The sequence below is a fragment of the Herpailurus yagouaroundi genome, unplaced genomic scaffold (assembly GCF_014898765.1).
Source record: "Herpailurus yagouaroundi ecotype Mexico unplaced genomic scaffold, PumYag 67503, whole genome shotgun sequence".
In the NCBI taxonomy this organism is placed as follows: domain Eukaryota; kingdom Metazoa; phylum Chordata; class Mammalia; order Carnivora; family Felidae; genus Herpailurus; species Herpailurus yagouaroundi.
Genome location: NW_024420310.1, coordinates 2961724 through 2984806, shown reverse-complemented (window position 1 = coordinate 2984806; position 23083 = coordinate 2961724). Strand labels below are relative to the sequence as shown.

General features: G+C 45.8%; 1 protein-coding gene across 1 annotated transcript in view; it reads right to left on the bottom strand.

Annotated features, from left to right (window-relative positions):
• AFF2 (ALF transcription elongation factor 2) overlaps positions 1 to 23024 on the bottom strand; it is a 464761-nt gene extending 441737 nt beyond the window's left edge. The window contains exon 1 of the mRNA XM_040467531.1: positions 22928 to 23024. Coding sequence (XP_040323465.1) covers positions 22928 to 22974 — 47 coding nt within the window. The 5' untranslated portion in view covers positions 22975 to 23024. The remainder of the gene's footprint in view (positions 1 to 22927) is intronic.
• Between the last annotated feature and the right edge of the window lie 59 nt (positions 23025 to 23083).

The following is a 23083-nucleotide window of genomic DNA, read 5'->3' as shown; positions in this document are numbered from 1 at the left end:
GCATGTGTGTGTGGGGGGGGGGTCTAAACTAAGGTGTTGGAATGGTTTATAAACGAGTATGTGCCAGGAGACTGAAGCTACAGTAAACGAAAATATAAACATGATCAGATCAACAAGATGGGTATATTTGACAAACTAGGGTTGTTGAGGGTCTTTTGCACAAACGGGGACAGGGCTGGTGAGGCCACTGCTGCCCGGCCTCAGTCGGTCCAAATACCCATCAGTTGTGAGCGACTGTTGGCCAGCTGTGCAACCGTACCAGCGACCCTATGCTAAAAGTCTTTTCAGAGATGTAATGTGCATTTAAAATTTCACTCCCACTCAATGTAGCCCTGGAACAAACAGTAAAATAGTGAATGCGAAACTGAAAAGGTCCCTGCAGCATGTTGCCCCAGCAGGAAGGAACTGAAGTTTTCCCTCCAAGCCTGTTTTTTGTTGTTGTTGTTGCTCTGGAGACAGACACACTTGTAGGCCTGTTTGTATAAACTAGTGAGTGAGTGCCTACAGAAAGCCCGCTGTCACCTCTTAATGCAAAACGCCCCCCCCCCACAATACACATAACGTGAAACTACCCCTATCACTGGATGGAACACAGACAAGACCTGGTCATCTAGCTAAACACAATGCGGGCAACAGCCTCGTCAACTGCCTCGGCGACAACCCACAACGTTAAATATAGAGCCCCGTGCACCTGCGATCCTTGGAGAAGTGAAGACTTTAGGTCGGGACAGGTGGCCAGCAAATAACAGCCACGGTTTGACTGTTTTGCATTAGAACTTTTTCGGGGCTGTCTTGAGAGCCCAGAGGCAAGCCGGAGTCCACTGGGACCGGGGGAGGCCAGCTGCACGATCTCCTGCCACCACGAGCACAAAGGGAAAGGTTGTGGCTCATGGGCAGAGCCTTCATTTGAAGCTGTCCGCCCCCGCTCAGTGCCCCGACCCGGCAGTGGCGTGAACTCGGCCGAAGAGCGGTGCACGTGGGGAGGGCAGAGGCGGGTCCGGGGGGTGAGTGAGGCTGCTCCACACACACAGTGCCTTTCAACCCCCCTGCAGGACGCCCACACACGGCTCATGTGACCGCTCTCTTTTTCACACCGACTCCACACACTCCCAAGCTACAAAAATAAGAATTTATGGGTGCCTGGGCGCTTCAGTCGGTTAAGCGTCTGATGACCCTTGATTTCTGCTTAGGTCATGGTCTCACAGTTTGAGTTCTAGTTCCACATTGGGCTCTGCACTGACAGCACGGAGCCTGCTTGGGATTCTCTCTCTCCCTCTCTCTCTGCCCCTCCCTTGCTCTCTCTCTCTCGAAAATAAATAAAAACACTTAAAAAAAACAAAACTAAGAATTTATGATCAGGTCAAATCTAACCTGAAATATTCATGTGAAATTCTATGTGGCCCCAACTGAGAACCTGGGTGGTCATTTGGCCACTGGCTTCCACATCAGCACAAATCCAAGGACTGGCATTAGCAGGTTTAGAAATCCCTGGAGATTACACACACACACACACACACACACACACACACACACACACACTGAAATACACATAATTTGGTTCTCAGGTCTTCTTAATGCTTATGATGGAAGGGAAATGTATCTTGAGAACCCAAATGATCTCATATGAAATGTTTCTATGTTAATTCGTGAAACTAGACATATCCTTTCATTGAGAGAAAAAGAGAGAAAGCGAAAGTGAGCGAGGGGCATTGAGAAGGAGAAAGAGAATCCCGCAAGGGGCAGAGAGAGGGAGACAGGGCTCGAGCTCATGACCTGTGAGACTACAACCTGAGCCAAAGTCGTATGCTTAACCAACTGAGCCACCCAGGCGCCCCAAACATACTCTTTTTTAAGAGAATTTCTTAGCAAGATGAAGGCAAAAGCTTCTTTTCTGGGCTGTGGAACTACTAAGAGTTATATATGAATGTACCTTGAGATCCAGGAACTCCTCGCGCCTGTGCGGGGTTTGCAATCAGCCAGTCCTCCGTGCCGGCACAGGCTGCAGGAACAGTGACAACGGCACCATCAGAGGCTCCCCTGGAATCGTACCTGCTTGTCACACTGACCTTCATTTCCACCGGCCTCAGCACCGTGCCGCCTTCGTGCTCCACGACACTCGCTTCCACACGGACTGCTTCTCGGGGGCTCTTGTTTGCCACCGGCAGCACCCAAGGAGATTTCTGATCACTTTATATCAGATTGCTTATTAAATGGGAAGAAAGTAACTGCAGGTGGAACGATGACAAATTTTTCAAAAGCTGTAATGCCGAAAGTAAAAGACACCCTATAGCTGAGGTATGGAGTCATTTCCACTTTAAGACGTTGTATTTCAGGTGACAAATTAGGGCAAATGCCTCTCTTCTCTGAAGAGGTGAGTGCAAGTTCCAGTTAGAAGGCATCAATTCCCTGTCCAGTTTCAATTTATGCAGAAATTCCATCCACCGCATCCAAGAAAGACAGCCGGCCGAGCCAGGGAAGCCCAGTCGACCCAACACAAAAACACGGGAGCCAGTGCCTGCCGCCTGGACACACTGTGACCAAGGAATTCAGACCTGTCGGCATTTCGATTTGCTTACCCGTGGCAAAACGGGCCTTTCTTGGGGCGAATGGGGGTGGTGGGAAAGGTTTTCAGAAGCTTACACTAAAAAATGCACAAAAGCTTCTTGAACCTCAAATCGCTCTTACGAGGCCACATTTCGACGAGTTAAGTGTAAATGAATTGGAAACACATGGAACACGTTTGCCTCCAGATACACAGGGGTCTCAAAACCAACGAGGGGAAAAGGGCGTGGGGCTACACGCATCTGAGGGTTCCCTGAATCCAAAAGCATTTCAAAACAGTTCTAGACAAGCAGCAGGCCCAGAATGCATCCTGGACATTAAGAGATTTTAGAAGCTTGAAAACGTTGGATAGTAAATGCTCCCCCTTTGAAGCATCTCAGATGGAAGCTGGCTTGACATAATTTTTTTCTTTAAACGCACAAGTGTTCAGGGCAGCTGGCATTGATTATTTTGCTCTTTTTTTTAAAGGAGTGTTTAAAATACAATAATGGCATAAGTTGTTTAGATAGAACAGCCCTCAACCACACAAAAAGGCTAACAGAGGAAGACAGCTTGTTTGTGTCTATCGGCGACGGAGGTGGCATAGGGTATCAGGAACCACATGTCTTAAGAGTTTAGGTTTCACAAAAGCCTAGAATCTACAGCTAACTTATGTATGCATGCGTGTGTACATGTGTATACGTGTACATAGACACGTGTGTGTAAGTATATGCTCTGTATACGCACAGGTGAACATTATTACTAACTTCTTTCCTCATGCTTCTGCATAGCCCCTTCTAATGTCATTAACTGATGCCACGTGCCTAGCATGTGCCCTAATGCGTGGACACAAGGGACAGTTCAAATTCCTCTCTGAGTTTTTAAGCTCTGTCTTTATCACTTATTTTTTTAATCTGTAGTCTCTTCCACTTTGCATTAATCTCATGTCCACACGGGTGGGAGACATTAAACTCTACAAACCGAACTGGACTAGAAATCGCTGCAAGTGATTTCGTCAAGAATGTGTTTAAACACTGTAATATTTATTCCGTGGCATTACGAACAAAGAAGAATAAGACGCCTGGGTTTGATTTTGGAATCACACGGAGAGTGGATTGGAGGGAGATAAGCGTACATTCTCCACTGCGAGAATGTTAGCCTCTCGCTCCTGACCCAGAGAAGAGCTAAGCCACTTCTGGAACGAGCATGTCAATAGCCGAATGGAGGAAGGTCCCCACGCTGAGTCAGGACTGCAAGAATGAAGAGATTTGGGGAGAGCAGCAGCCAGCTTCCCTGTCTCTATTTAGATGAGGCACCATTAAATGCCGAGAGGCGGCAACAGTAATTAATAGGCTCCATTGGTTGCGCTCACAAAGGAGGCAAAAAGGTTTTAAACACTATATATGTCAACGATTCCCAATCCTTAAAAAATTTTTTTTAATTTAAAGTTTGGGGTGTCGGTGCTATTTTCATTGTTTGTTGTATTTTCTGTTGCCATAATCTTCTTCCTGCGCTCTCACCGTAGTCCCTCCCCCCAAAGTCGGGAAAAATATGAGCCGCATACTTTGAAAATTTAAAGTGAATTTGGTGTGATTGGATTTGGGTGTTATCTTCTGACAATTTCAAGCTTGAGAGTCCTGGCCAATGCCCTATACCATTCTCCTAAGGGATTTTAAAGCATCATAAAAAAGCAACAGCCGAAACAACCTCAAAGGTCATCTAGTTCAACCTTTATCTCCTGCTGGAATCCTTCCCCCCCACCACCCCCTCCCCCCGCAACATTCCTGACAAGGGTCGGTCAGTCTCAGCTTTGACACAAGGCATACATACTCCCCCACCCAAAACTCCACCAAGTCACCTCCACTCAAGTGGAAAGGGACCAAGTGCCACATGCCACTCCTTCCTCTCCCCATCAAAGGTCAGTCATCTGTGGGGTCACCGCCGAGGGCAGAGCTCAGAGGACGCTGGCTCATAAAGGCTTCGCCGGACGGTCAGGAAATGACCCACAGTCATGTATAACTTTCTCGCAGAAGAGGAAGACGGCGCCAACAAAGCACTGAGAGCACAACAGACCGCGGTCCAATTAAATACAATAAACTTCTTAACACAGAGGCCGTCATCTATCACCCACACTGACAGTCAAGGTGGCTCTCTGGAAGAAAAAGAGCTGGCTCTGTTTGGTCTTGTTAGAAAAATTCATACTCCGGTGCCAAGACTAGACCCACACAAAACGGGATCTAAAGTCTCCTTACTAAGCTAATCCCCCAAGTCAAGTCTCTAGTCCTGACTCGAAATATTTATGAAAAAAGCCTTTGGTAGCGAGAGATTATTCATCTCAGGGTGCCCCATTAATCGCAGTGACAATGATGTGTGAAAAAATGATTTTGTGCTTTAGATTCCTTTTGGCAGAGTCTATATCGTGAAGCTGAATTCGAGACTTTACAGTAATTCGTCAATACTGTAGTATAGGAAGTGGTAACCAACAATGAAGTGCAATGTCATAGAGCCAGCTTTTGATTGCAGGGCCCTCTCCTGTAACAGGTGGAAATAATGAGTACTAGACACCGAAGAAACTATTTGAGGCAGTGTTGGGTCAGCCTAGCCTCCCGACAGCCACAAGCAAAGCCACATGCCCTGTGCCCTATGTTTCAACATATGATTGATGGCTCAAGCCCTTTCAGAATGGTGTCTTTGGAAATGGCTCGCCGTGTCTCTCGCCAATCCTCTTTCTCATGCTGATCCCGTTCACATAAATCTCCAGCACGGATCAACCAGAGCAGCGGCACTGAAGGGTAGGCTGAGTAGGACGGGTCAACGGGTACCTGTTCTTGTCATCTTAAAGAGTGCCATAATCCCCGCAACCGGAAGGATCATCAGATACAATGTCGGCCCAACTCTCATCCTACTTCACGAATGTAATGGTCGGGCTTCAGGGGCCATTCCTACACTGGCCACCATGAGATCCCCCGTGCCTGGCCAATGGGAGACACCCACAACATATTTCACGAATGGAGGGATGAATGAACGCCCATTCCCCACTTCAGAAGATCTTAGGATCTCATCTATCGCAAAGGTTCGGCGGAACCTGCTTCAAGCATTTCATGGTCAGTTCGGACCACAAGGAAAACGTGGCCAGTCAAGGATGTGGCGCCACAGTGGAATGCTATTCAGATCCCATTCTCCATCTTGCAAGAGGAAGTGACAGTCACGGCAAGGAGAAGACGGGGCTTCTGTGCCATCCAAGTGGTGGCTTGTTCAGAGGTGGCCAGTGTGGAGCAACATCTCAACACTGGAGTATAGACAGTGTAGGGTGCAAATCAGCCACTATACCTACCTAGGTGGTCTTGAGCAAATGGCTTAGCCTCTCTGGGCCTCGATGTCCCCACGGCAAAAACGTCAGTGACAAACACATCGACTACCTCACAGGGTTACTGGGAGGCTTGACCAAGTTTATGTTTAGAGAACGCTCAGAGGAGCGTCTGATATGCAACAGCCGCTCGATACACGGGGGTCATCACACCTGCCAAGTACAGGCCAGTGAAGCCACAGTGAGAGATACAGTTTCCCAGGAGGCACCAAGGCCCAACATGAGGTATTTGATTCCTTCTGGAAAAGTTCTTGTTAGTCTTTGGATCCTTTGGGATTTCCATATCAGGGCTATTTAAGGACAAGATATCCAGAGGGAAGTCTCCGTGAGCAAGGGCTGTTGAGGACCTGCTCATCACCCCAGCTTCTGAAAACAAGGCGGAGAGGCCTCTCCCTGCTCTATCCACCCTAAAAACAGAACGAGGGCATTCGGGGCACGGCCACCTCCTGCCTGCAGATCTAGGCAGGGTTGCTAGGATTCTCACTATGCAATTATCCACAGGCTGGGACATCTTGCCCTGAGAAATGAGAACACGGTGAACACAGGAGGGTTGTCCTCAAACCCAGGAAGGGCTCAGGTGAACTGAAGAGATTATATTTATTCTGTGTGGCCTCCAGGGCAGAAACACAACCAAGAGCTGGGAGCTCCAGAGAGGCCCTTTTCATACATTCGATGCAGTCTGTATCAGAACGGTCCAAACGGGAAGAAATGCGCTGCCTTGAGAGGGATTTTTGTTCTCCTCCCGTTTGGACTGGCAGAAGCCTCGCATCGACTGGCAGGGAGATTGAGGAAAGGGCGTCAGCGCTGCCCCATAGTTGGCCTAGCTCTCATCCCCGTAAAGACCTCCACAAGCCTGAAGTTCGAAGACCACAACCGCTCCTTCCGATCTTGCCATTCATGAGAATCACGCTGTATCCGCGTTCATCCTTGCGCATGCACACCACTCAAAGGAGCTCAAATTGATTCATGAAAACCGATCGTATTGCTTTTTATATTTTTATAGCTTTTACGATTTTTACATTTCAGTTTTTAAACGGAAGATTATGATTATGAAAAAAAGATGTGGCTCACAGAGAGCCTGAATTCTCCTGTTAATATGCAATGGAGGGGGTACAGAGTATCAGGAGTGACGCCGGAAGCCTTCATCATCCATCGTCTACTTAAGACAATGGGCGCCTGGGGGGGGTCAGTCGGTGAAGCGTCTGACTTCAGCTCACCTCTTGATCTCACAGTTCGTGGGTTCGAGCCCCACGTCGGGCTCTGTGCTGATGGCTAGGAGCCTGGAGCCCGCTTCAGATTCTCTGTCTCCCTCTCTCTCTGCCCCTCCCCCACTCATGTTCTGTCTCTGTCTCTCCAAAATAAATGTTGAAAAAAATTAAAAAAAAAAAAAAAGAAAGAAAGGAAATGAAGTCTCACTATTAAACACTATTAAACAATGGCTGCAATTTCCAGTGTCTTTCCATTTTGTTGATGATGAAGGTCTAATAATTCGACAACTTAAACAAAACATGCCGCCTCTGATTCGTACAGTTGGCAGGGGCACAAATCTCTATTAGCCACAACCGTCTAGGACCTGCAATACGAAATTCACTGTAATACCTTGTAAGATGTTAAAGGTTTCTGTCCCTTGAATATGTAATTCCCTCTTCTTTTCCAGTGGCGAAACAGCAATTTCTCTACTACCCTTTCAAAATAAACTTATGAAAGGCAAAAATTGGCTTTTTCCCTTTAAAAAATGTTGCATTTGTCTCATCTCCTCAGTCTTTTAGTGTAGCTGCCTCATTCACTACAACCTTTTAGACATTCCTCTCGTAAAATGCACAAATAGTCCTTAGGAGAAATTAGTTAAATGGCTCCCAGAAAGCAGTGTTGTTTTTCCCCTTTCAAAACACTGCTGTAAGTATCCCAGCTCACTAATAAAGGGTAAACAAGTCTGAAAATTGATCAGATGTAACAGATATGATTAAAAGAAAGACAATGAAAAGAACAGTGATGTTCATGCTATAAGGTATCTATTTCTGAATGCTACTAGACCTACCCAAGGAAGCATTCATTCTGGGAATAAATGTCAGGAATTCAAAAGATGGCGACAGCAAGGTAGGGGATGCAGAACAGAGGGCTGTGTAGTCCATTTGTCTTTTTCAACTAATCTCTGGGCGCAACGTGCGGCTCGAACTCACAACGCTGAGATCAGGAGTCATATGCTCTACCCACCGTGCCAGCCAGGCGCCCCCCAGAGGGTTGTGTAGTTCAGAGTGACAACAGCCAGAATTCCCAGGAGAGGCAGTAACACTTCGGCTTGAGCTTTTCCCATCCCCAATCACCACCACCACCAGAACACAGCATCCTGGCTGGAATGACGTCACATCTTTTGATAATAAAGTCACATCACGATTACATTCAGGGATTTATACTTCTGTGGTTTTCTGGTTGTTGTTGTTGTTGTTGTTGTGAAAAAAAAAAAATGTGTGCCACAACACCCGGGTGGCTCAGTCGGTTAAGCTTCTAACTTTGGCTCAGGTCATGATCTCACAGTTCACGAGTTCAAGCCCCACGCTGGGCTCTGTGCTGACAGCTCAGAGCCGGGAGCCCGCTTGAGATTCCGTGCCTCCCTCTCTCTCTCTCTGCCTCTTGTGCTCTCTCTCTCTCTCTCTCTCTCTCTCTGTCTCTCTCTCTCATGATCTCACGGTTCATGGGTTCAAGCCCCACGTAGGGCTCTGTGCTGATGGCTCGCCTAGAGCCTGGTTCAAATTCTGTATGTCTCTCTCTCTCTCTCTCTCTCTCTCTCTCTCTCTCTCTCAAAAGTAAGCACAAAAAAAAAGTTTAAATTAAAAAAAAATGTGTGCCTATGAAATAATAAAAGTCACATTAACCTCAAGAACCTGGACCATTTCTGTGAAGTCAGGTGGGTATATATTCACTGTTATGTCTTCCCCTCTCTAATTCCTATGAACAATAGCAAAAAAATAATAACTTAATTAAAGTTCAGTGAAGATTTATGAGTGGACTTCATCCCAACTTCTGCCCCTGTAGCTGGGTGAGGCAGCTTAACTAAAACATTTCTGGGAAATGCCATGAGCCACGAAGTCTCTGACTTGCGTATCATTTATGATACCCCCTGGGGAGCAGGCCCAGAACCCCATAAGGTTCTCATTACAAACAGGAATGTGCCAGGCCAGATGCACTGGGGGTTGTCAAGCTTTGTAAACTCTCCCCCCACACACAAAAAAAAAACTCATAAATTTTGCAGAATATATTGCTTTTCCCTGAATTTTTATGATTATGTTCAATTTAGGGGACACGTACCCCATACTTCATCGTTTACCTGTTTTTAAGAGTTATTTGATGTCCATGAAGTTCTATGAACTTTCTACTAGTCATGTTTTTTACATCTTAAAAATATAAGCCCGCATATTTCCAGTCAGCCATGAATGTAAAACCTCCCGGCTCTTCTAATTTTGGTGTGCCACTGCAGGCCAAACAGATTTCAGAGCTTTTCTGCCGGACAAATTCACCTTTCCACCTTCCAGGAAGGCAACGAACCTAATGAAAGATGGCGATAACAGTGATCAGAGTAGAAAAAGTTGGCAGCTCTTGGCACGGCAATTGAATGTGGGGTGACACTGTAAGGCTCAGAGGGATGTGCTCCCCTGGGGCAACCACTACCCCATTCGTGGTCCACAGAAAAGACTCCCCAGCCGCAGGGTCGAGGGGAAAGGCATGACTGGAGATGGTGGGCTGGAATTAGGCACCTAGGCCAAATCTGGTGGTCTCTCACATTCTAACTTGTTTTCATGAATTTTAGTGATTTGTGTTCCTTTAGTAAAGGTACTTTAGGGGCACCAGCCGGTTGAGCGTCCGACTTCGGCTCAAGTCATGAGCTCGTGGTTCGTGGCTTCGAGCCCCATGTGGGCTCTGCACTAACATCAGAGCCTGCTTCAGATCCTCTGCCTCCCTCTCTCTCTCTGCCCCTTCCAATCTCTGTCTCTCTCTCCCTCAAAAATAAACATTAAAAAAGATACTTTATAATAATACATATTCCAGGTCTGAAAATGTAACCAATCTCAAATTGGTTACCACCAAAACTGAAATCTGTCGGTTCATCATGTATTAAAGGGGCTGTGTCTATAAATCCTTCTATCTGCCTCCCTGTGGCTAGGGTGGGCCAGGGCTATACGGCCCAACCTCATCTAATGAGATATGGAACAGGAGATACACAGATCCCACCTCCCATCCCTCCCTCCCCGGCAAATGTTTAGGATAGGAATAAACCACGAAGCCGGATGTAATCCTGTGCTAAATCAGATTAGGAGAAGCAGACAAAATCACAACTTCATTCAATGTGTCATTTATCCCGGGTGACTAATGCATTATTTTGTATGAAGTTAAAATTGAGCTTTGAGAAACTATGAAATAAATCAAATGCCCTACTTTACGTAATTTTTAACAGACAGTTCCCATTAGGATTCTACTCTGCATAGCTGTTGGTTAAAATCATTGCCCAGTATGCTTATAAATTAATCAACTGGGGTAAAACTGGCTTGGCTGTCATCATTCGCTACTAATCTACATTTACAATTCACTTTAACTTTTCGAGCCCCTTGAAAAAGGGTCATGAAATCTCTATTTTTTTGTTCAAAATACATGAGTAACAGCGATTGTTTACAAAAGCCTGGGTAGCAGAAGTGAGGCGCTCGTGTCAATTTTCAATGGCCTTAGAGCGCCCATTGACATTTCCCCGGGACTTCTGGGTAAAATGCTGATCAAAATCCAATGAAAATGGTCTTCATCATTCTTGAGGGGAACTTTTCCCACTTGCAGTCTGAATATATGTGCGCTGCTTACGTTTCAACTGTTACAGAACCTCAAAACCAATGGGCCAAGATGCCTAATTGCAGCAAAAGGGACAGAGTTAATATTTAATAGCTAACTTTTGTAAAAGGTCCACGGTGGCTCCTGCACTTCTCTGGGATCTTTATGACTCAGATATGTTTCATTTCTGACGATGAGCCCTAATTCAGTAAAGACCCACAAGTCCCTACTATCTCTCCTCCTAGAATGTCTTAGTATATGATTAATTTAACCACTCGCGTGTTTCATCTGCACTAAAATGTCCTAGATTTCTTCATCCTGTTTTACCTGTCTTCCTCAATGTGCATTGTGTCGTGTTTCATTTTGCACTGGGAAAACAATACAAACACGTTTTGAGGGTTTTTTCCAAGATTATTTTATGTACTTTGAAGTTGCCCATCAAACTCTATTTTTTTTAAGTTTTAATTTTAATTCAAGTGAGTTAACATACAGTGTAATATTAGTTTCAGGTGTATAATGTAGTGATTCAACACTTCCATGCAACACCTGTACTCATCACAAGTGCCCTCCTTAATCCCCGTCACTTATTTCACCCATCCCCCCACCTCCCCTCTGGGAACCGTCAGTAGTTAAGAGTCTGTTTGTTAATTTCTCTTTTTTTTCTTCCTTTGTTTCTTAAATTCCACATGTGAATGAAATCTTACGGTATTTGTCTTTCTATGACTGACTTATTTCACTTAGCACTATCCTCTCTAGCTCCATCCATGTCGCTGCAAATGGTGAGATTTCATTCGTTCTGTTTATGGCTTAGAAATATTCCATTCTGTGTGGGTGTGTGGGTGTGGGCGTGGGTGTGGGTGTGTATACATACATACATACGTACATACATACATATATACCTCACATCTTCTTTATCCATTCATCATTCAATGGAACTTGGCAAATGACATATCCGATAAAGGGTGAGTATTCAAAACATATAAAGAACTTATAAAACTCAGCCCCCAAAAGAAATCATGCAATAGAAAAATGGGCAGAAGACATGAACGGACATGTCTCCAAAGAAGACGCACAGACGGCCAAGAGACACAAGAAAAGATGCTCCTTATCACCCATCAAACTCTATTATGTCCAGCTCAGACACAACTGATTCGAATTCTGTGAAGGCAAGGGTAAGAACACCTATCTCTGGGATGCTTATTCAAGAGGTGATGTGTGCGAAGCATGTGACATGATGCTCTGCAAATGTTGGTTCTCTTACCCTGACTATCGAAGCATCTTACGGAACATATGGAATCTTTTCTGCACATCCTTGGGATGAAATTGTAATCTGAATCCTCCAGAGGCTTAAATAGAAAATGTGTTCAGTCTAAAAATATGTTAGGAAAACCCAAATCCTAGGTTAGCCTCCAAAGCAGGAACTATTTTTTTTAAAAAAAAGAAGAAGAAAAGAAAGACAAAACAGACGAACAAACAAGGCATCTGGCACAAAGGAGACAATGCTATTAAAGCGTGGAGAAAAATACTCAGCAAATGTTGAAGGCGTGTTCTTCGCCTCCCCCCACCCCCCCACACACACACTTGGTACTGGACGAAAGCCTCATCCAATGATGGTAATAAGTTAAGACATGTTTTCTTTTTTAAGTGGGCACAATTACCCTCATAGCATTATTGTAGATATTAAACGTAGGTATAACTTGCGGGGGGAGAGAAGCTATATGTAAAAGTCTAAAATCACAAAAGTGATAAGCTTGGGGCTATTTGGGAGCGATTATTCTCATCAATAAAGAAGTCCCCACAGGATTCCTGGCAGGCAAGATGCACATCGAGATCACTTAACTTATAAAATGTTAATAGGCATGCTATTTCAAGAATACATCTATGGAAGGTAAGGCAATGTACCTACCTGGACCTACCTGTCTGACCATTGTGATTTTAGCTCTTCTCTTTGACCTCATTCCTGCTCCTCTGAACTATCTCTTCACAAATTTGACCACACACAGCATTAAGCAGGCTATTGTAGAGAAATCCATTTATTTGTTCAGCAAAAAGTAATCAAGCGCCTACTGCGTGCCAGACAAGGTTCTAGGCACTGCCGACGCACTAGTGGACAAAAGAAAAGAAAGCAGAATCCACCCTCATTGAGTTCATGCTTCCCGAGTCTGAATTAAGTTAAAGTTTACAGATCAGTCCAGTTCCCTCCCAAACACCCAATCTGCTGCTTACACCCAAGAGGAGCACAATCTTGCAATGTCTTGCTGTGTAAGAGATCAGGTCAGTTACATCTCCTGTTTGGCTATGGTTTCAAACCCAACCCCACAGGTAAGTACCAGAGCTGAGCGAGAAAGGCCCCATCAGCCCCATCCCCAGCTGTGCCCCGCAACATGCAGTGTCTTGCCACTATTCTAGCATGTGTCTCAGGGTATCGTCACGGGTTAGCAGAGAAGCTAAGGCTTCATTACAGCTCTGCAATATACTACCTGCGTGACCTTGGGCAAGTCACTGAACCACTACGTCCCAGTCTCTCCGCCCTGTAAAATCGGGCAATCAGAGAACGCAAACCGGAGCCCTTCACAAAGGAAAAGTCAGCTCTACTTATTATCTTCACTTCGATTGTTATTACGATGCCTAGACTTAATATTTTGAGACCTAGCAAAGTGGCCAAGGGAATTCGGCATAAATGAATGAATGAATGAATGAATGAATGATGCTACACTCCGCATGGCTGCATTAGGCTACCACTATGGCTCAGACGCCAGGAATACAGAAATAAAAGATATATGCGCACCCCCCAAAACAATTCAAGTACGTCAGAAGTATGTTCAGAGGAGGAGGGTCTAACTCGAGAGGACATCAGTATGTGAGTTTGGTGGGCAGAGGATGAGGAGGACCGCAGCTAGAGGCTTCCCAGAGACCTAGCTGAGATCTGAAGGATGAGACAGACCAAGAATTATCTGGTGGTCAAAGAACTAATCAGAAACACAGATATAAACCCCCAGGGACCAACTCGCTCTTTAGGGAAAGGAAACACAGAAGTCAAAATACCGGTAGGCACCTTCCAGACAAATGAGTGAATTATTTTTTGAAAAACGGAGAAAGAACCAAAGAGAGATATCTGGACACATCTCAAGAGCCACAACACGTGCCTCTTTTGAAAACGGCTCTTTTGTCGGCCACTGTGCCAATTTACAAACATTTGTTTCAACCGATTCGGGAAAACAAACTTTGATGTGGGATTTCTTTGAAGAGCGTTTGCGCCAATATTTCCATAATTCAGAGAGTCAGCATAGTTGTCAAGAGTTCTGCAATTGTCTCCCAGTCAATGGCGGTCAATGTGCATGAAAATACGCCATTCGTGCGGCACAACGTAACTTCGGTAGGTCACACGCACACGCTCATCCCGTCAAACCAGACAACTCCGGGGCCAAAACCATTGCTTAATATTGAATGTGGGCTGCCGCCGGCCCTCCAAACGATCCCCATTTCTGGCTGGCCATCCAAACAATCCACATTTCTGGCTTTCCGTGTCCACTCTGGCCCGTGCTAATAGTACTCAACGAGTTTCATGGGTCCTGATGACGACCGCTTCTCCTATCCTAGCTCACACGCTCGCTCTCCCTGAATTCCTATTTTACTCACACCCATGACACACTATTTCCCCCGATCTCGTTCTCCATTCTGTTGTCACGTCAGCGGGGCCAGAGGTCATCTTTACGTTCCTTCCATCTCCCCCTAAAAGTGACTGCCTAGCAGTGTGCTGGGCACAGAGTAGGTACACAGTGAAAGCAGTTCTTTTCTTTAATGTTTATTTTTTCTTGGGAGGGGAGGAGAAGGGCAGAGAGAGAGGGAAACAGAGGGTCTGAAGCAGGCTCTGTGCTGAGAGCAGAGAGCCTGATGCAGGGCTTCATCCACAAACCGTGAGATCATGACCTGAGCCAAAGTCAGGTGCTTAACCGACCGAGTCACCCAGGCATGCCTGAAAACAGTTCTTGCTAGAACTGACAAACACTGAACTAGGGCATGAGGGCTCCCGACCCCAGCTGTGTCCCTTACTGACTGTATGTCCTTGGGCAAGGCATTGTCCCATCCTGGGCCTCGGTCTCCTCATCTGTACAATGAAGAGGCTAGACCACATGACTCTGAAGGGCCCTCCAGTCTTGAAGCATTAGGTTCGAGGAATTGATTAATTTGTGCACACCACAGCCAAGCCTTTTGCCAGCAAATAAATAATGGCTAATTGATGAGACCTCTCCATGATTCCATGGCACTTCGTCAGAAACATCCATCAATGCTGGAATTTAATTTAGTTACTGTGGCTGTGCCGACCTGGCATGAAAACAACCAGTCCCTTTGGAAAATTAATTTATTTAAAAAAATTAGTTGACTGGCATGCTGGAAGGAGAAGTAAAGCCTCTGTGATTGCATGTTTTGTTGTTCACTGGATGGTTAGGTCGTCATGTACATATTGCCACCGTCAGAAGGTTAAACTGACCTCATAACACGTTCCTTCTGGCTGGTTGGTTTGATCGAACCAGACTAGAGACCTGAAGACCCAGAGTACATCAGACGCGAAGAAACTTCTTGCAATGAGTGTTAAAGCAAGTGCAGCATTACTATGAGGTAAATAGGGTTTTACTTTTTATTTATACAAAAACGAAACCATTTCGATGCTATTTCCAGGAGACATGTTGCCTACAGAACACAAAATTCGGACTCCAGGAATACAGTTTAATCAAGGCCACCGAGCGAACCAGTATCCGCTACTGAGATCTGGTTTTCGCTGAAGACGATAGACAATACAGAGAACTATTATTTGGAAATGCAACAAAGTGAATCATTCTTTATAGGATGGAAGTAACGTCTTTTTTTCTTTTCCTTTTTTCCAGCCAAGGGAATGCTGAAAAAAATAAACAGATGTGGGGCGCCTGGGTGGCGCAGTCGGTTAAGCGTCCGACTTCAGCCAGGTCAAGATCTCACGGTCCCTGAGTTCGAGCCCCGCGTCGGGCTCTGGGCTGATGGCTCAGAGCCTGGAGCCTGTTTCCGATTCTGTGTCTCCCTCTCTCTCTGCCCCTCCCCCGTTCATGCTCTGTCTCTCTCTGTCCCAAAAATAAATAAACGTTGAAAAAAAAAATTTTTTTTTTATTAAAAATAAATAAATAAATAAATAAACAGATGAGGGATTTTGAGCTTGTGTTGAAACCAAAACCTCTTTCCTTAGCTTATTTCCCAACGTGTGGCTTTTATACCCTCATACACCAGCACATGCCTACTGAAGAACCAAATCAAAGATTACTTTAAATCACTGGCTGGCGTTCTTTTTCAAATGAAGCAAAATGCACAGGTATATAAAAAAATAGCGTTCCATAAACTGAGCACTCCATAATCAAAATCAGATTCTAGCTGTAGTGCTATTGTCAGCCCTGCTTAAATCATGCCATTTTATTTAAGCCCTCAGATAATTTCTCGCAGCTCAGTAAGTGGGTGGATGTTAGCAGCTAAGGTCATCGAAAAGATTTACTTTAAAATAAATTCAACAATTCAGAGCATCGCCCTCTCCACAGCGCAAAGTGTACCTTGCTTTGAACATGCATATAAAATTTCATTAAAGTGCAACATAAAAGTTTTACATTAGAGGAACCTAGCGCCGGACCTTTGTTTAACAGTCATGATAATTTATGGCGTGGATCTGCTACAGTTAAGTAGAAAAACAGCCTTCTCGTGATGAAATACAAGTCAGAAAGGCTGAAATTCAAGGAAAGCTGGAGGAATCCCAACCTCCGACCGTTCAATTCCTTCAGGTTTTTGTCACACATTCTTCTTTAATATTCTCCGTACGGATTGAGACACAATCCTAGTCCGTTAACTCCTGTATCCCATGCTTTAAAAGTTGGGGTTTTCAGTTCTACGCATATCTGAGAGTTCAGAGAAATTCTATTTTCTAAAACATCGTACCCATAAATAACATGGGTTCCAATTTTGCCTCTTCCTTGCCTAGGTTTCTTTCGTAACCCTTCTTCCTTGTCCTTACCTTCTGTAAGAGAGGCCAGACTGGCTCCGAGATCTTCAAGAAGATTACAGACAATTAAACCACTATCCAAGAGGCAGAGGGCCAGTATTATCACCAGGATTTACTGAGCAACTTTTATCTTTGAAAGATTCAAGCATTTGCATAGGACACTCTTTGAGCTGATGGGCTGTAACATCAATCAACAGATGTTTATTGCGCACCTGTGATGGGAAAGGCACTGTGCTACATGATGCAAGAGGGTGATACACCACGCCCTAGGAAGCAGTGTGGATATTTAGACATCGACGACTTAATGCAACAGCAGTAACGCAGTGAAAAGAGCCATAAACACAAATCCTAGGGCCTCCACTGACTGTGTAAACTTAAGCAAGTCACTTAACCTTTCTGAACTTCAGTTTTCTCATCCACAAAATGAAGCTAACAGTCTCAGTCCTGACAAACCCACAAGGTTATGGTGAGGATCACATCAAACAACCGATACGGTAAGTTACAAAGCTTTGGGAAGAAATGTTATCCACCTCCTAGTCCCAGCTTTGAGGATCCAAATATACCTATGATCTTCTTTATGATCAAGTATCAAATCTTCAAAATTAAGGCATTCAAATTTAAATGGACAGTTCCCAAGGACTTGAGTTTTGCCTCTTTTTTATATATATCTTGCCATTCACAGGTTTTCATTAAAGGGGCATCCATCAAAGAAGTGCTAAGAGATTATATCAGTACATAAATTGTTCTTTTTTTATCTAAAAGAAAAAAGCAGAGTCCCATGCCTAGTCAATTACATGCTAATTCCACCAATTTTTTTTTTTTTACACAAGTATGATATACACAACCCAATCCATTTGTTTCAGTGATGGCTAAATGCTCAGGCCCGTACAGTAACAATAAATAATAGGCAATGAGGTTTCATGGCAAGGCACCTGACCTGGAAATTGGGAGATGTGGATTTCTTTCTTACCTAGCTCTACTACTAACCAGGTTGTGTGGCCGTAAGCGAGTCAAACGACCTCTCTAGGGCTGTTTGCTCATCTGTAAAATGGGAATAACACCTGAACATTCTAAATTACAAGGACTAAATGAGGTGACATATGGGAAAGTATCCCACATTTGAAAAGGCTCGCACAAGGTATCAGCTGTCAATGGTGCGGGCTGTGGGGTCAACTCCATATAAGGCAGGACCTGGATTGTATCACGAAGTAGCTTAGTGATTCCATTACTTCATCTGTAAAACAGAGAGCGTAACAGGTCCTATCCCATAAAGACGTCTGAAGGATAAAGTGAGATTGACTATTTAAAGCATCCGCTGATGCCTGGGGCACAGAGTAAATACTCCAATCACAGTAGCAATGATGACGATGCGTTCTAGAACGCACAGGTGAAACACACACACACACACACACACACACACATACACACACTCCAAAAGGTTGCTTCAAGTTGTGGTGTCAACAGCAATGCATTTCTTCCCATTATCAGTAAACAAGTTTTTAAAACCTCTTTCTTTATCCCACAACAATCTGAAAAAGACAAAATTAAAAGTGAAAAATGCTGTCCCTGTACCAATTGTTTTGTCTACAGGACAGGCTAATCAACTGTGTGGCAGTTTCACTTTTTGAGGTAGGAGCTACAAGCCCATAGGGCAAGAGCTTCTAGATTGTTCCAGAGATGGCCATTTTATTGGACCTTTATGATTCTGAAATTACATTAAATATGTGCCAATTTTGCATGCAAGAAATAGTCTTAGCTAAGAATAATGAGCATGAAATAAAGGTTCAGCGCATTAAAGCCATTTCTATTCAACAATAATTAGCATGTTTAAATACAATATAATTTTTACCCATCTACAAAATGCTTAAATGTTTGGAATCTCGTTTATGTCTATAATGACAGATTCATTTTTGAGGTAGTCATTTTCAATCTTGATTTGTATATTTTAAAGTTGTTAAACGCTTGACTGAATCATTAGCAAAACAATTCATGTATCATTAAACTGATTTCTAACATGAGACAATTTTCTTTCTTGTCCAATAGACGTGCCTTTTTCAGATTTACCGAGATAGCTTTTATCCTTTGGAGGGCTTGGCGGGGCTGCGGAGGAGACCTCAGCACTGGCTAATTTCACGGCCTCCGGTCTAGCCTCCCCATCCATACACTCCCTTAAGAGCCTCAACCCCCGCCACGGTTTGCTGAACGAACGCTCACGCACTCTGGAGAATGCATATTGTACTAGCAAAGAAAACAGACCGCAGACCGGCTCCTTTTTCATGGAAGCCAAACAGAGAGGGGGGAGACAAATGGACGCAGGTAGAGAACCACAAACCCTGGCAACCTGTAGGCCGGGGTCTGAACAGGACCCTGCCCCGCCGCCCCCACGGTGCTGCCACCCCTTGGCGCGCGCTCTCTCCCTCCCACATCTTCCCACGTAGGAGCAGGTCTGTACCATGCTCCCGAAGGACTGCGGCCGGAGAGGCCTCGGAAGACCTGTGCGCGCACGGCTGGCAGTGGCTGGCGGGCTGTTGCCGCGCACGGGCCGGGCCGGCTGGACGTGAAAACAGTTCACTTTTGTCTGCAGAGCGGAGCAGGGTCTCCCCCTCCCCCGCAGGGTCGAGGAGGGCTGGGGAAGAGAGGGGCCGCTGGGGCAGGCCCCCGGGGCCGCCTTCGCGGGAGGAGGAGAAGCCTGGCCTGCACATGGCCCCTTCCCAGCCTTGACAGCCCACACAGACCTTTGAACTTTCTATTTATATAACGGTTTAGTGAGTTTAAGTCTCTTCCTGTGTAACTGCCCGTGTGCGAGATGGCCTCTAATTAGGCTACTTGTGAGACATCACTTAAAAACTACAAACCACTGCTGCCGGCCTTGGGTCACAAGTGCCTCACCACAATCTTCACTAGACTTTTTCACACTTTGATTTTGGTAGCCTGGTGGCTTTCTTTCCATTTTTTATGTTTAAGGATGCACCCCTGTCTCTATCTGTCGGCCCTTCTCTCCTTCCCTCTTTTTTTAATAATGAAAAGATAAACATCGCCACAGAGGACCTTGGCCTGTCACAAAGCCATACCTAATCAATACGGGGGGTGCTCACAGGACTGAAAGGCGGGACACTTTGTAGCCCCTCCGATTTTGCTTTTATCCCCTCTTAAATGGGGATTAATGACATCCCCACGGCTGGTAAACAAGGCCAAATCTCGCCACAAGATCTCCAGACACCTCAAGAATTCATTTACTGAGTTACCAGAGGCAAGTCGATAGAATGGCTCAGGCTGTAAAATTTCATTTTTTCTTCCTTTCTTTTTTCTTTTACTTGAGAGCAATGGTGTGTTTGGTGCACACAGACAGACACCTGCACCTTCCTCTTCTTTCACAGAATGGTTCATATGAAATTCAGACTCAGGTGAACACTGCCCATTCATCCAAGAATCTTAAAGAACTTAATGCTTTGGCCCTTTTGTCGAGTCCAGAGCACCACCCATTAAGATACGCGGGCAGTTTGTGAAATCCAGGGATATGTTCCTTTAGGCACTCAGCACTCCCAGACCCAGCACATCGTCTTTCCTGCCCCATCCTTCCCATTTGCATTCATTCTGACAAATGTGTTTGTAAATGGGCATGTACTTTTTGTTTACTGTAGTCAAGTGTTTGCAAATAACACATATGCCTGTGTATGTAAAGTCTTCCTTCATTAAGTCTAGGTAAATGAGTTTGTTTTGTAGCTGGCCTGATCCATTTGTTGTCAGACATCTAGGGTTGCACTAGAGGCAGCTCAGAGTTTTCAGTTCTACAAGTGAAGGTTGAGAAAAGATACTATGTAAATGAGACCCTTAACTTGGCCCAAGCCTTTTTCCTTGGACCTCCTGGGGGGAGGGGGAAGAATGGATGCCAGCACTCTAAGCAGCTACTTACTCCCCAGGAAAGGAAGTAAACAGGTCATGAACATATAATTGGTGTTCCCTACGTGTCTGCAGAGTTTGGAAAAGTACAGATTTCCATTCAAGGCAGTATGAAGCTTTTTTAGTTCATCCGCTATTGTCACGTTTATGTTCCTTTTTTTGGGGGGGGGGGGTTCAAGACAGATGCACAACCCACATTACAAATGTTTACAAACAGATTCATAAGGAAGTTTGCCCCTCGCAATTAAACAGTAAGAAGGAGAAATTTTCCTGGCACATGGGCACAGAGGGAAAAGGCCAGCTTATTTATGCAGATATGTTACACTAATTCATCCGTATTTCACATAATATCCACAGAGTGTCCAAGTCTGCATGTGGCATAGTTACAAAACTGGAGGAAAAAGGTTTTGCCTTTTCTTTAAAAAAAGAAATGATAGTCCCCAAAGGGGGGGGGGGGGGCGTGTCTTTCTGAAAAAAGAAATCAAAAGAGCCCATCCCCTTTAAATATGCAACTGCATGTGTCTAAGATTAAACTGAAATTAAAACAATATAAGAAACACATTTTTTTAAAACCTAATACCTTGGATATGTTTAACATTTGAACTACACCCACGAAATCAATTACAACAACGTCTGTTAAATTAATGATGTTACCCACACCATATATTAGGCAAATTGTATGCAAATGGTAATGCTGTGGTTATCAGTTGTCTGCAAAATAAATTAGTGAAGCAGAGTAAAGGCTGTGTGCAGGAGCATAATATTTAATTGAGGAGTAATTTTATTGTGATCTTTACTTTTAAATAACAGCACGGTTATTAAAAACCGTAACAGAATGTTTTTCTGCAGGGTTGATAAAACCGTGCATAGTATCAAAAATGCCTTACCGATTAATACTGATACAGTGTAATTTGTGGCTGCAAGGATTTACCCGGAATTGCTGTAAAAGAAAATGTATTTAAGTTTTGATTATCTTGGATTTGCAACTAAAGGGCTCACGATTGGCATAATGAAGCTATTGGCTAAGAGTATGACCCTTTTCTAAAGAAGGAAATTGCCTAAAATATCACATCAGCAAGGGAAATCCTTGTAAAAATACACAGCATTCATAGCCAACGGCTGCTAGCAGTTTAACATCGCAGAAGATTTCGCACCACCGGTCTGTATTGTAGATTATCCTAACTACATTTAAAAAGGCAATAACCAAGATGCAATTGTAAATCGCTGCCGCAGACTCCTCACCCCTTCTGAAGCCACAGGCTGGGGGGGGGGGGGGGGGGGCGGCAATTGGTATGTTAAAATGTTGTGACGGATTAACAATAATAATGCCTGTGGCAGAAGGTGGAGTTTTTTAAAAAGTTAATAGATATGTATATCACTATTTATGCACGCGCGCGCGCACGGCACGCGGTGAGTAACAACTTTCCGGCTCCCCAGTCACCTTTGCACCATCTTTCAAAACGCTCTCAGCGACAAGTTTACGGTATTTGGGGAAGAGCCGACTAACCCTCTGAATCCGAGCTGGGTGCCCATCACACAGACCTGCGGCTGCCTCCCAGTGGGGGCGGACAGGGGTCCGGCCGGTAATTAAATGTGCACAGACGTCGGAGCAGCAGACTTCGGGGGACTAACTTCAAAATCCCTGCCTTGAGAGCCAACGCCGAAGTCGGCCCGGACCCGGGGTCCCCCGCTCGGCGGCCCGCGAGGCCAGCAGGCACCCGCGTGCGGGGAACTTGTGCTGCGCGAGCGGCGGGGGAAGGTGTGCGCGCCGCGCGGGGACCGAGGTGGCGGCGGCGGCGGCGGCGGGGGAGGCGGTCGCGGACACGGAGGAGGGCGGCCGACGGCACCTTGCCGCTGCCGGTCCCCGCGGCCGGCCGCCGGCGCTCGACACCTAGAAAGTTGAAGCCTTTCGGCCGGGCGGGATCCGGTGCGCCGGGAGACGGGCCGGGCCGGTGGGTGCGCAGGGAAGATCCCCGCGGGGGTCGTGCGGCTCGGCCCGCGGGCGGCGCGGGCTCCCATCCGGGCCACAGGCAACTCTTCGGACTTGGAGCGCCACACAACGCCTTCGGGGCCCGCATCCCACCCGCGGCCGCCACCTCCCCTCGCCCCCACCACCACCCGGGCACCCGCGCGAGAGGAGTCGCGGCGGCGGGGCCAGAGGTGGCTGGGAGCAAGTGGGAGGGCGTCTGGGGCGCCCCCACCACAGCCCCGGCTCCTCTTAACAAAGGCGAAAAGCCCGGCCCCGGCCGGGGGACCCGCGTCGCAAGGAGAAGGCAGAGATCAACACCTACCACTGCTGCTCCAAGTCCCAGTCCCTGAAAAAGTCGAATAGATCCATAGCGGCCGGGCGGCGGCGGCGGGCGGGCGTCCGTCCCTGCTCGCGGCGGGTCGGCGCGGCTCTCGGCGCGGCTCGCTCGCTGCTCTCGGCGGCCCGGCTCTCCGGCCCT